General features: G+C 35.3%; 1 protein-coding gene across 3 annotated transcripts in view; it reads right to left on the bottom strand.

The window, feature by feature from the left end:
- LOC150091128 (arginine and glutamate-rich protein 1-like) overlaps nt 1-15,398 on the bottom strand; it is a 178,913-nt gene that overhangs the window by 102,719 nt on the left and 60,796 nt on the right. For all 3 annotated transcript variants that reach the window (XM_090374399.1, XM_090374389.1, XM_090374410.1), the window contains one exon: nt 8,844-9,069. In XM_090374399.1, coding sequence (XP_090230525.1) covers nt 8,844-9,069 — 226 coding nt within the window. The remainder of the gene's footprint in view (nt 1-8,843; nt 9,070-15,398) is intronic.

Genomic DNA, 15,398 nt, shown 5'->3' with positions numbered 1-15,398 from the left:
TATACATATAAGGTTCCATAATTTTGGGGTAAGTTTTCTTGTATTTCCTTGGACATATACAGTATTTATGTTTTTATTTCATAATTTATATTTAAATTATTAAATGTTTCTGCTTCATTTAATATTGTCTTACACACAAACGACGCTGCCTTAAAATCAGCTAGAAATACTGGTCACACCAACCACTTCTTGCATTTTACAAAAAAAATGTTTACATTATGTAAAAATCATTTATATGATTTTTACTATTGATAACTCTCCCCCATTTAATGTGAACTCACTTAGTACTCTGTTTGTATGGCCCAATTAAAAGTGCTAAGCAGGGATGTCAGTAGTTTTATTTATGCTCCCTAGTTTTTGTATCCAATTTCAATGCAAAAATTCCACTCACATTCAATTTGCTCCCTTCTCTCGATGCCTTTTACACTTCTATCATACTCCCCTCACTCCAGATGAAGTTCTGCAACCAACACGGTTGGTTGCAGAAAACGAAGAAAGGCTTAAGTTTTGCAAATTACAGTGTCTGGAGACTAGGCACCAGCGAGGTGATCTGATAGAGGTGTATAAAGCCTTGAATGGTTTAAGCATGCTCAATGCTGATGGGATTCTTCCTCTAGCTCAGAAAAATCACCTGAGAGGGCATAAATTCAAATTGAGGAAAGACAGATGTAGGATAGACGTGCGGAAATTTGCTTTTAGCCAGCGGGTGGTTGGTTGGTGGAACAGACTTCCATCCCTTGTGGTGGAGGTTGATAGCCTAAATAAGTTTAAGGCTCAGCTGGACAGGTATTTTGAACGAACAGAGGGGTGAAGTGGAAGTGGGTTTTTTTTTTTTTTTTTTTTTTTTGGCTGATGCTGCATAAGCTTGCTTTCTTGCATCAAATGCCTCTACTAATGCTAATGCCTTGTAGTCTCTCTTCTGGATGCCCCTTTGCTATTTTCACCAGACAATCCACACTTTTGGATGCATTCAAGAATGCTCAATGTCCCATTAAATGTACCCTCCAAACCTAAACACTATAATGACTTAATGGAACTATATATTCCTTCTTTCTAGATACAAAAGTATAGTTAATCATTTATAAAACAACATGCTCCTTCCTGGCTGCCTGCTTACACAGCATACTAACTTTTGTTTTAATTGTATCAGAACACTCATGTCTCTTTCTTCATTTACAACCTTCAACTCTACTTGCAAGACTTGTTACCATCTTCCAAATTTAGAATGTCACATTTTGCAGCATTTAAACATAACTACCATTTCTCCAACCATCCAAGAAGCCTGTCCAAATCATTGTTAACACACAGAAGTAATATCATCCTGGTTAGTAACAGGAGTAACAGATACCTTGAGCGACTCAGGTTTTAACTTTAATCTTGAAAAAAGTATTTGGGTTATTTGAATTTGCTTGGAGTGTAGTAATGCTTGACCTTTTACTAGTTGGCACATAGCCTTAGTTGCTAATGCACCAATAAAATCCAAACCAACCAACTTTTTACTAGTGCATTGCAATGTTTATTAATTTTATTTCTTCATTTTTTAAATAATAATTTAAAATTTTGCAAATGTGTTTTGCCTACTAAAAGATTCATTAGTGTTTATAAAAAAGTTTATTAATTATACTTATATTTTCAGAAAAATGTTTGTAACATAAAATAGAAACTTGAAACAATTAACGTCTGCCAAATTTAAGGTTGTGGAGACAATAATTACCCAAAACTTCTGCATTACTCCAACACACAAACAAATTAAGCTGATATTTATAAAAAACACTTTGAAATTAACGTGTCAATTAAAAAATAAATAAATAATAATAAATTTCTATTTTTGCCCCAAGGTTCTAATGACATTTACTACATAAAAATTCTGTGTGACCAAAATATAAAAATAACGCCAGTATGTCACTTTATCTGCCCATGTTTAATCCAAAATCAATTTTATCTTTTCTTATGAATAGTTTTCTTTGCATATTTCAACCTGCTAAATTCATTAGTTAAGAAAAGAACACATAGACCCATTTACCGTATTCCAAATGATACTGTACACAGCACACAACTCGTCCAACTACATCAGTTCCATTCCTTTCTTTCCTAAAATTGTAAATTGTGATGATTTGTAGCTTTATTTTCTCCCCTCTGTTGAAGTTTCAATTCTATTGTCATGATACACTCTACATTCACAATGGCTTTTGGAAAGTAGAAAACATGCCACTCAGATAAAAGCAGTGTTTCACTAAATGACAAATGTTAGTCTCACAGGCCCCTTCAGCTTATACAAAGTGAAAATTATAAATGGACAAACAAAAGACCATATTAAAAAGGTAAAAAAAAAGTAACAACTACTAATTTCTAAACAGTGAATTATCAGAATTAAATATTTTCTTATAGGGCTTTTTCAGGTCATGCAATACTACTCCTGGTTTGAGACAATCAGCCTAACTTGCATCTTTAATAATTCCAAGCCTTCAATGTCATCTCTAGATTAACATCATGCCCTTTATTCCCTCATTGTTACCATCCAGCAATTATAAGAAACAAGAGTAGCGTTAGGGCTGAACCTTAAGGAGCCATACTTATAACTCTGGCCCACTCTCTCAAGACTCAATCTCTGCTGCCTGTGCTCCCACATAAGAATTTTACCCTTAATCCCAATATGCTCTGGCCTGTATAAAAACTCCCATATGGAACTGTATCAAATGCTTTGCTAAAATTTAAGGACATAACATCAAAATTGTTTCTTTCATCGAACTCTTGTGTGACCATATCACATTAGTTTATCAGGTTGGGCAAACAAATGTTACAATCCATTTGGAATATTATACTTTGCAAGATGATCTTGTAATGCATCTTTGACCATAATTTCCACTCCATAACCTTCTCTGTCCCTTAAACTGACCAGCCAATAGTTACTAAAGAGGGTCTCATAATTAACTCCAAAGGCAGCTTCTTTCAATGTACCCATGTAAAAACCAGTATCTGGGGCCTTATCCATTTGCTCAGTAGATCTGTTAAATTTTTTGTAAAATCAATATCACATATCCTACAGTGCTAAGGTATATCAGCACAATTTCCCACATTCCAAAATGGACTTCTACTATGAAAGTAGTACAAAGTATTCATCTAAGATCTTGCCGCTTCCATTGTGCAAAGGACCAATCTTATTTACTCTTTTCCTCTTTGTATTCACATATAAATAAAACTTCTTGTCTATATTCTTGGCTCTCGCAGCTAATGATTTCTTATACTCAATTTTGCTTAATGCCCTCTGTGGTTTTATTACAAATCAACTTATTAATTATTATATGAATCTGAGTTTCCATAATCATGTAATTGTTACACACTGCATTTTTCTATTCTCTTGGGCTCACTAAATTCATTTTCATCCAGCTTTGCATCTCCCATATGTGGCACTCCTTAATGAAGTGTCTTGAAAGTACCCCACAGTTCAATTGTACTTTCATGCATATAATTTTGGCCCAAATGATGGACTCTGAGAACCTCCTTAAGTCTACAGTAATCCCTTTCTTGAAATTAAAACTCTTGCCCTTACCTCTGACTACCAAAATCTTTCTTTCTGTGACATGTTGGTACATATAAGTCAAGTGATTTAAAAAATGTACCCCTAGCTCTAGATGGATGGTCCACAAATTCCAAACGATGATTGCAGTCGGGATCAAGTGCCCACTCAAATTCAAATGTTACACCAGAAGATCAGATCTAATTACATCTAAAAAGCAATCAGTTTCATTTGTCCAACAAAATTCATTCAGCCATCTCAATATATCATTTTGTATACTCTGCAAGAGATGATTACAGCACTTCACACATACAAAGGGTACTAGGAAAGTTTTTGCAATATGACGCAACAATGAATCACAGGAAGCTGCTTGTTGCTGCATGTTGAGACATGTTCATACGTGCATAGTAGCCGCCGCGCCAAGTCGATGGGCTCAGTTATTCATTAGTAGTGAGAGTGTAAAGTGCTTGCGATGGCATCGTGGTCACGAAATGAGATAAGGACAGTTTTGCGGTATAATTTCGTGCGTGGTTTAACCATAGACCAGTGCTTAGAAGAAATGACTCTTGCACTAGATGATGATTGTCCACATCGTACAACGATATTCAGGTGGTATAGAGAATTCCAAAGGGGAAATTTCACTCCGGAGGATTCTGAGAGGCCGGGAAGGCCACAAACGTCAGTTACGGAGGAAAACGTTACTGCTGTGAGGAAAATGCTTGACGAAAACAGGCGAGTGACCTACCAACAGATAGAGGATACTTTGGGCCTAAATGCACCAGCAATTCGTTCGATTCTGCAAGATCATTTGCACGTGAAGAAACTTTGTTCTCTCTGGGTGCCGCATCAACTGACTGAAGAGCAGATGACACGACGTGTGACTTGGTGCCGGGAGATGTTAAAAAAGTTTGATAAGGGACAATCTCGGTATGTGAACAACATCGTGACAGGTGACGAGACTTGGCTGTACTATTACGATCTGCCGACCAAGGCTCAAAACAAAGTTTGGATCTTTGATGATGACGACACACCCGTAATTGTCAGAAAATCCCGATCTGTAAAGAAGAAAATGATAGCTGTATTTTTCAAATCGAGTGGAATTGTGGAACGTGTCATTTTGGACACGCAGAAGACAGTCACAGCTAAGTGGTATACTGAACAATGCCTGCCTAAAGTCATTGGATCTATGAAGAACCTGCGGCCAAAGTCAAGAATGGACACCTGGTACCTCCACCACGAAAATGTTCCAGCTCACTGCGCCAAAGCCTGCACCGAATATTTGACCACGACAGGACTGAAACTTCTCGAGCACCCTCCCTACAGTCCAGACCTTGCTCTCCGCGACTTCGTACTGTTCCCGCATGTGAAAATGAAGCTAAAAGGGAGGCGGTTTTCCAGTGATGAGGACCTTCTACGTGCTTGGGACAACGAGTGTGCTTTACTCCCTAGTGAAACTTGGCAGAACTGGTTTAAAGATTGGTTTCAGAGGATGGAGAGGTGTATTGAATGTAGAGGAAATTACTTTGAAAAAATTAAATAAACAAAGCTGTATTGCAAAACTTTCCTAGTACCCTTTGTAAAAAGTACTACCTAAATGCTGCAACTCTTTTTTCTTTTTAAATGTAATGAAAAAAAAAAAAAAAAAAAAATGGAAAAAACAAAATTAAAATGCAAAAAATTGAATTGTTCAGGTGATAAATGACTTTCTAATTTTGGTTGGAACTGCAAGCGCTTCACGCTTGCTATTAAGGATATCACACATTTGATTTTGTTCCTCCATATAGAGTGTACCCTTGGACCACTGTTTTACACACAAAAAGTCAAGACTGTTAGGTGATATAACCAAACTGTCACCATGTCATGTGGCAATTTCTGCTTACCAACAGAAACAGCATAAGCGGATACCTAGCTTTTAACTTTTGTTCCTTCATTTTCAAGTAAACCCCGAGTGTTGGAGAAAATTTCCATGCAGTAAGTAAGACTATAATTCTAATAAAAGTGACTTTTCACTCAAAAGCCAACTTCATTTACCAGTGGTTGACATGATGAATTTTGACCAACATCACACAGTTTAATAAATTCAGCCCTTTTTCACTCAAAGCTGGTTTTTTATTCTTTATTGAAAATTGCCTGACAAAGTGTAAACAAAAATTCTTTTCTGCTAAATGAACAGTGAAAACAAAATGCTTACCTGCAAAAAGTGATGGACAGGAGGGCACATTACAAGTAAAGTGCCTTTCACCAATGCGCACGTAGTACAAAACTAAGTTTGTCATATAATATAGCATCGTTTTCAGATTTTGCTAAGAACCTTACAGATTTTAGGTCCTTCCAAATATTGAGGTTCTGAATACAGGGGTCCTATGCTGAATTTTAACTTAAATGTACAACTTACCTCATACCATACTAGTATTCTGAATTTATAAAAGAATTCCTGAAAAGCACTGGAGAAAAACTGCTCACATCCGTGCAGCAACAATGAACACCAGTTTAATGATTGAATGACCTACCTCGTGCCCTTGCATGACTCACTGCACGCATAACTGTGTCCGTTAGAATAATTAAGTTTCAATTTTTCTGTTGAAAAAGAGGCACGATTTGTCTCGAAAGCTACAATATCTATTTGTAATCAAAGATATTCAGTATCTATTTGTAATTATTTTACTGGCTAACACTTAATCATCATTTACCATGGATCCCAGTACAACAGGCCCATTTGTTCTCATTCCTGAAACTCATTTACTTAAATAATTTTATTATTAATTGTACATATTTTAATATGTCTCTTATTCATTTGAACATATAGTGCAAAGTACATAAATTCCCATAGAAAATTTTAATAAAACACAAGAAAAAAAAAAAAAAAAAAAACCTTGCTATCAATAGATCACACACAAAGAGAGAGAGAGAGAGAGAGAGAGAGAGAGAGAGACTGCAGAGCTCTTTTCAGATAAATAATATCTAGGCAGCATGAACTATTGAAAATTATGCAAAAACAAATCTGAAATCTGAATACTCTAAATTAAATACAGTTGAACTTGGTTATAATGAGCACGGAAATAGCGAGATCACATATGTAATGAGTAAAAAAAAGCCATAATGATTTTAATTTACGTCTTTTCCCATACAATTGCCCACTGCTATAACAAGTGTACTATACAGACATACCATACAAATTTTGATAACTATGCAAACATTCTTAATTGCTTGGGTAGTCGAAAAAACGGAATTCTTGGAACAGACAAAAATGAAAAGAGCAACTTAGCTTTTATGCCCACACACATCGGATTAGCCGCCGGTTTATGACTTTGTCCTTTCAGGGGCAGGGGCTATACAATAATACATTGGCATTCTGCTTGATACATTACCCTATTTACAGATTGTCTTGTATTCACTGAACCATAAATTTATTTCGGGACTTCTAAGAACTTTGTGTGGAGATCACTTTACTGTCATTTTTAAAGTAAAATCAGTTAGAAACAAACCCTTCCTTCAGAAACATGTCTACTAACAAAAGAAAGTGTCTCTCGATTCGCAAAAAAAGTCAAAATTATTCGTGAGTTAGATAAAATACAATAAGAATGTATTTTATTTAACGTGGTGCAAAACATGTTGAAATGTGTAAAAGGTTTTCTTTGTTCTCTTCAACAGTATTGACATTGTAGAAGAATAAATGCGTTTACATATGGGCACTGGAAAAAATCATAACCATAAAAAAAAAAAAAATTAGAAAGTGTGAGGTTACAAACATCGATGAAGCATCGTTTCAATGGTTCACTACACAAAGAAGTGCTGGAATTTTCAATAGAGGGTCTGATCTTGAATGCTCAAGCAGAAAAATTTGCTAAACAATTTGGATGTGATAATTTTGTATGTAACAATGGTTGGCTGGATCAATTTAAAAACTGAATACAAGCCTATTAATACAAATAATATGTAGGTATATATTAATATTATTTTTTTCTCTCTAATATTTCTTTAGTTTTTTGTATCTATCTTTTTATCAAGTTATGGAGAATTTAAAAAAAAAAAAAAATAAAATAAAATAGGAGGTAGATTTCACTAATACACTGAGTAATAGTTATAACAAGGAAATTTTTCCGGTTCCTTGATGCTTGTTATAACCAAATTCAACTGTAAGTTACTTTTCACACTGTTATAATTTAATTATCACTTGACAACCGATATGTTGTATAAGTCAGAATTCATTTTGAAAGAATTTCCACAAAAAAAATAGAAAAAAAGACAGACAACCCTCTTAACTACTTAACTAATTGTGAATCTAAGTAGTTCACTTTGGGTTGTCAAAGTGGAATTCCTAACTGAAGTTCATAAGCAAGCTCCTTTCTTATGAATGGCATTCCACTTAAATACCAGGATATTCATAAACTTGCTATAAAAATAAAAAGCAATTCATAATAGAAGTACTATCAATGCTATTTTTGTAAAAAAAAAATAATCCATTCAACTTTCCTTAATTATTTAACCTTGATTTGTTAGCAGTTCAAGGTTTCATTTAGACAATAGCATATCTAAATAACAATATTTTATTATTTGGACATTAAGGTTCATTGGTATAAGAATGTATTTTATTATACCAGCACCTATATATGTCTGCTTAAATGAGGTTCTGGAACACTCACCCACCCAGCACATCCCCCCCCCCCTTTGCCCACAAAATCAGCCCTGCTTATCACAAAACACCTATCTCAAAAAGTTGCAATTATCATCTTGTTATTTCCCCAACCACAAAATGCACCATGAATCCCTTTTACAAAAGGCTTCCTTATTCTTACAAAAAAAAAAAAAAAAAAAAAAAATCCTTTATTTAAATGGAATGAACCTTGAATATAATTATTCAGTACTCTTAAAGATATTTAATATGATTTCCAGTGTACATGATGTAGCAAATACTTCAATCTTCTTATATAACTAAGAGTAGACAAGGTATAAAGTTTGCTACAAAATGCATCCATCTCACAATGAGAAGCAAAGCCACTACAAATTCTCTATTCTACACTTATATTTATGGGGACTATTCATCATTCTCATATCCTTTTATGATAATGATGAATATGAGAATGGCACAAGAATAAAATAAGCCATTTTCTGTTTGTGTTTTTAATGCCCTTTCAATTTTATTCTATTTTCTTCCTTAACAGAGAAAATTACTGTAAATTTCAATGCAATTATAATTTGCAATTGCAATCATGAATTTACAAAGCATTATAAATTTCTTATATTTTAAAAAAATAATTGACTTCCACCAATCAGGTATATGTGATAAATCTAACACTTTTGTATTAAGCTCAAAGTTCATCATTACCTCTTTCTTGCGCTGCTCTTCCAATTCCAACTGCCGCCTCCTCTCCATTTCTTCTAACATTTGCTGTTCCATTATTTTTTTTGCTTCTTCTACCCTTCTCAAAACCTCCTTTTCTATATCATCTTTGCGTTTTTCTAGTTCTTCCTGCACCCTTCTGGCAACAATCTCCTCAACTCGTTTTGACGTTTCTTCTTCAATTAGCTTGGCTTCTAGCTCTTTTTGACGCCTATAAATTACATATTAATGTTTGTATATAATGCATTCATTCTGAACTTTGGTTAATAGCTATTTAATACATTAACCTTACCCAAACTATTACAAAATGTAGGCCCACTGTTGACAAGCTGGCAGTGACAAACCTGTGTAACACAGATTTGGCTATAAGAATCCCTAGTAATTTTTTCCATTCCTGTCTGAGAATGACCTTTAGATCTGGTCAGATTCAAACAGGAATAAGAAAAACAGTGATTGTCACATTGGAACAATGCACTGCTATCCAGGTAAAACATCAACATTTATGGGATGAATCTGGTTTGCAAAAATGCCCTCCAGGTGACAGTCCTCCAGAATAATTACAGAATCCATATTATACCACAAAAAGTCCCAAAAAAAAAACACCACCCACTACCACAGAGGTCTGCAGGGAGGACAAGATGCATTTGGGATCCACTGCATTGTGCAGTTTCCTTTACATCTTCAACCGCCCATCAGTGATAACCATGCAAACCACAACTGCCATACAGTTAAAAGACTCACTGTCATGAGCTCCTTACATAAAGTACAAATGGAAATTGTTTCTATTATCCACTGTTGAAGATTTTAATAAATATTTGCAATGATTTTTCTGATTTTTGAATACAAAGTAGGCCAGATAATTGTGTTCATGGTTGCATATCTTTTTCGTTCTTTTTCAGCAACCACCGATACAAAAGAAAGAACAGAGTTTAATGTCTGTAAATATTTAAGTAAACTCTGCTAGTGCCTTTCACAAATGCTCCAGCTGCATGAGTACCTGAAGTCACTTGCCTTTCCCATGGTACACCTTGGGAAAGACAAGTGACTTCATCCACCAGGGCACTGAAGCTGTCTTAAGGTCTGTTGTATGTTCTAACCCAGCAATAAAGAGCTATTTTATTTGTCTATGACTATAGTGCAGTGATAACCAACTAAAATTTCCCCTTAGGATCACTATATATACAGGCAAACCCCCCCCCCTGTATAACATGGTACTTCTACACTGTTTTGTTCTAACACGATTGATAAATTGTGGCAATCCTCGCATAACACAGTACTTATATAACATGGTTTCACTCTAACATGGTTAGAGAATTGCAGCAAACCTTGCATAACAGTATTTTTTTGCTTTTGTGCAGGGAAACCCTGCTATTATGCTGGATGTAATTTTTAAACATTCATTCTTTTTTGTGAATCCCGGCTGTTGACTCACTAGTTATGCAAAAAAAAAAAAAAAAATTATTGGGAAATCTCCGTATTTTATTTTGTTGGAAAATCACTGTGTTGGGTTTTGTGCTATTGAACTTGTGCTTGTTTGAGACCATAAAAAATTGTGACTTCGAAGCATGCAGTTCGTGACTTTTAAGGCTTTTGTAACGTTATTTTGGCTTTTATTTGATTGTTTTTAAATTTTTCTGGATATGTATTACTAAAATTTGTTCTTAAGAACCATATTGGAATAATTACTTTGTCGTGAATTAAAATTCAGCCCTACATTATGCCCAAGGAAAGTAAAAAAAGCAGTGCTCAAAAGAAATGTTATTTCTCTAGAATCAAAGATACAAATTTTGGATCGTCTTAAAAAAGAAGTATTTTTTGTGAATCCCTGCTGTTGACTCGCTAGTTGTTATGAAAAAATATATATATACATATTATTGGGAAATCCCAATAATTTTTTTTTTTTTTTTTGTTGGGAAATCCCTGCATTAGGTTCTGTTCTAATGAACTTGTGCTTGTTTGAGACCATAAAAAATTGACTTATAAATTTTGGATCATCTTAAAAAAGGGGTAAAAGTATCATACATTGCAAAAAAAGGTTTAAATTTAAATGAAACAACAATCTGGACCATAAAGAAAAATGGACAGAAAATTAGAACTGCTGTTGCTGCAGGATCTTTAATTTCCACAAATATGACAGCTCGCCCCGAGCACCAATAATCAAGAAAATGGAAAAAACACTCAGCATTTGGATTGACAATAGAAGTAAAAAATGGATCCCATTAGAAGGCAATGCAATTAAACAAAAGGCACTAAAATTTGTAATCATTTAAAAGAACATGCAGAATCTTCTGTTAATCTGGAGTTTGTTGTCAATAAAAGTTGGTTTGAGCAATTTAAAAAACACTTCTTATTACATAACATAAGAATTCAAGGGGAAAGTGCATCAGCTGATAATGAAGCTGCCATGAAGTATGCAGAGGAATTTCAAAAAATTATTGACGAGCACAGATACACACATCAAGTTTTCAATGCTGATGAGACAGGTCTTTGGTGGAAAAAAATGCCCAACAGAACATTTCAAAAACATAGAAAACTACACTAGGTTTTAAGGCATCAAAAGATTGTATAACATTACTTATGTGCAGTAATTACACAATAAAATCTATGCTAGTTTACAGATCCTCTAATCCTCATACAATGAAATGTGTAAATAAAAATGCGTTACCAGTATATTGGAAAGCAAATAAAAAAAGCTTGGGTAACTGCCAATTTATTTAAAGAATGGTTTCTAAATTGTTTTGTTTTGTGCCAACTGTGTAAAACTATTTAAAGCAGAAAATCTAGATTTCAAAATTTTATTATTGAAGAGATCATCCAAAAGATTTAAGTCATTCAAATGTTGAAGTACTGTTCCTACCACAAAATAAAACTTCTTTAATTCAGCCATTAGATCAAGGCATTATATCTACCTTTAAAACTCATTACATAAGAAAATTGTTACAATGTATTTTAGAAAAATTTGATTAAAATCTATTGAAGTGATGGAGGCATAGAAACATTTTTCGATTGTGGACTGTATCGGAATCATAGCTTTACTGCTCAAAGAAGTAAAACCATCAACATTAAATGCATGTTGGAAAAATGTATGGCCATAGTCAGTTCATTCAGGAAATATGGTAAAACCGGCAAAAAATGGAATCGGTGCAATAGTAGACCTGCTAATTCGGTAGGCAGGGAAGGTTTGGATGATATGACTACTGAAGACGTTCAAGAATTACTAATAGAAAAAGAGGTTGGCGAAGTGGATTTGGTGGAAATGGCATCAGAGGTAAACCAAATAAATTCAGAGGATTACAGCACAGATGAAAATTCTGAAATTCCAAATTTTACACTAAAAAGCATACAGGAAGGCATAAACTTAGCCAAGCAATTAGAACCTTATTTTTTGAATGTAGATCCTTCAACTGAAAGGAGCACAAAGTTCAAAAGGGAGCTTCAAAAATGCTTAGCTCTATACCATGAAATTTACAAAGATCTATCAAGCAAAAGCAAACAAACCCAGATTACTGATTTTTAAAACAGAGCAGAAGATACACGAAATCTAGATGCTGAAGGTGAAGATATTCTGCAATAGAGAATCAAACATTCTCGTTTGATTTTGTTTAGCAGCGATGAAGAGAAAGAAAATGAAATGAACGTACATTATCTGACATATATGTATCACAGGTTATAAGACATTTGTTCAGTTATTACTATTTTTAATAAAAATTAAGTTTCTGATATTTTTAAATAAATTATGTATTTTTGTTAGCTTTTGGAACTGCCTTTTTGTGCTGGTTCTTAGTCCTGTATAACACGGTTTCGCACAACTTGAGATTTTATAGGAACCTAATTACCATGTTATGTGAGGATTACCTGCATATAAAAATTCTCTCTCTCTCTCTCTCTCTCTCTCACACACACACGCACACAATGAAACGTACATTTTTTTTAAAAATCAAAATGGCTGATTCTTCAAATGAAAGAGAGAAGTTAATCATGACTTCAAAATTCCCAAAAACTCTAAAAAGGTAGCTGAAACATAAGTATCAATTTTAGCAGCATCTGTTTAATATGGCTGGATATCTAAGTGATAGCACTGTACATGATTTAACTAATTGTGAATTTTCAGTATTTTTTTTATTAAAAATAAATAAATAAAATAAGTGAGCATTCAATTTTTCTTAAAATATACAATGAAATAGCTTTGAATAAGAAACACCTATGTAGCAACTGGGTAGGCCACCTTTAGCAGGCAGTACAGTCTAGATACATCATGGCACAGACTGCACAAGGTGCTGTGGGTGTCTACAGGTAAGGTAGCTCATGTCAACCAACACTGACCTACAGTTGTGGGGTGTTGGATTAGATACTTTTTTTTTTTTTTTTTTTTTGGCAGTTGTTGGCGCATCGGCTTCTGTGGCCATAGTGCACCTCCCAAGGTTTTTGCAGTACTTTGATCCAAGCCCGAGGCGGGATTCGAACCCGCGACCTTTGGGTTCCCAGGCAGGCATTGACCCACCTGGCTAGCCCGGTCGGCGATTCGATACCGGATCCAGGTGGAAATGGCCCATTCCACAACACCCACTCACGTTCAACTGGGCAGAAACTAAGTGATTTTAGTGGCCCTAGGAGGATGGAGAACTTACTAGAATGTGTGCCAAACCAGATCAAGATCAAGGAAACCCTGTGACAGGATGCACTGTCTTGTTGAAAGATGTCTTGGTAGTCTGGGAATACAGTCATCACAATTCATACAGCATCCCTGTGGCACTACAAAAGCATGCTGGATGAGTCATGTATTCTGACATGCCTCTCTGGATACCACTGTTGTTCAGGGTCGTTATTTGGCTGACAATAGCTTTTCTATTATCTTGCACAAATCTTGTCAGCCTCCCCTGGCTTCTTGCAGCAACAAGCTGTTTCTAACCACAGAATCACCGTGCTGGATGTTATTTCATAATTGGACCAATCTCAATAAAAACCAAGACACAATTTCCACATGATGTAGTCTGAAATGCAATTATTTGGACCAGGCAGTCAAATTTATATATTACTGCCTACCTCCTTTTTATCAATTCTATGAACATGTGAAACTGTTACTGAAGGAGCATTCCATTTATTGAAAAAGGTAGGTATACCTGATACAACTTGTTTCCAGTCATCTACTGTTGAATGACAACACTCCAGTGTTCACTGTAAGCACACTTGTTTGTGAAAAGCCACCAGCAGGATAACTTGGGTGGGATTTAGCTGCGATAGCTGACCTATATTAACAGAAAGGAGAGGTAACAGTGCATGAAAACAAAAGCATGTGAAAACTAGAGAAAAATCAAGACTTCTGAAAATTCAGACTGACCGGTCTTCCTGCATAATCCTTTGCTGCATGAAGACACCATTAATTTTTCATTCAAATTGAGCCGGCATATTACTTGTCATCCAGAGTACAATTAATCCTCGAGTCTCTGACAAGCCAATGTGATAATCACATGCTATTGTTTATTTACAACGATTGTTTCCTTTCTGTGAATAGACTACAGTGTGTTGGCGTTAAGACACATGGTCCAACATTGAAACACATCATAAATCCACATGTTCTACAGCATACTCATTTGCTACTCCACTGTGGCATATATCTGTTCTGAGAGACAGCATCTCAGATCCACTTCTCACTCCTTTGGTCAACAATACATGAATGGTCTGCATGAGATTTCCTTTGGACCGTCTTCATACAGTACATCAATCTATAGAGTGCTGCAGTTATGGGCTCTGCAGTTACACAAGTGGCTGCTTTATTAGATTCAACTTTGTAGGTGGTAGATGACTTTCATCAACCGGCGAAATACCACCACTTTGCTTATTGGAGGCTTGAAGTGGTGAAACCCATGTTTAGTCTCTAGAGCAAAGTTTCCGGCATCCCCATCCCCCCCCATACTTCTCCTTCAACCCATGCACGGTACTAAGTACTATAGGTTTTGATACCTTTCGTGTTTGGGGTTTTCATAAAAAAAAAAAAAAAAACCTACTTTATAATAATGAGTGGGTCCCTCTTTAGCCCTCAGAACAGTTTGAATTCGTCATGGCATGGACTCAATATGGTGCCAAAAGCATGCCACAGAGATGCTGGTCCCTGCTGACTCGAGTGCTTCTCACAATTGTTACAAATTGGTTTGGTGCAGATCACTAATCTAAAAAGCTCGATTACACCTCATTCCACAAGTGCTTAATGTATTGATATCCCATGACTAAGCCAAAACAGTTCTGCACAATTTTAGCCTTGAGACATGCTGCATTATCTTGTTTGATAAAAACTATTTGCATATAGATACACTGCAATCACAAAAGAACATGCTGGTTAGAAACAATTTCCAGATAATCTGTGGTATTCAAATGTTGCTTCGCTAATATCAAGAGGCCCAATGTGCACCACAAAAACATTCTCCACACTAACAATAGCAGCCTTCACTGTTGACACCTGGCAGAATGGGTCCATGGACTTATGCTGTTTTGGCCATATTCTGGTCTTCCCATCAGCATGATTATGCTGATGATGCCTCTTCT

Source organism: Mastigoproctus giganteus, chromosome 1 (genome assembly GCF_048544385.1).
Source record: "Mastigoproctus giganteus isolate SK-2022 chromosome 1, ASM4854438v1, whole genome shotgun sequence".
In the NCBI taxonomy this organism is placed as follows: Eukaryota; Metazoa; Arthropoda; class Arachnida; order Uropygi; family Thelyphonidae; genus Mastigoproctus; species Mastigoproctus giganteus.
This window is presented reverse-complemented; position numbering and strand designations above follow the sequence as displayed.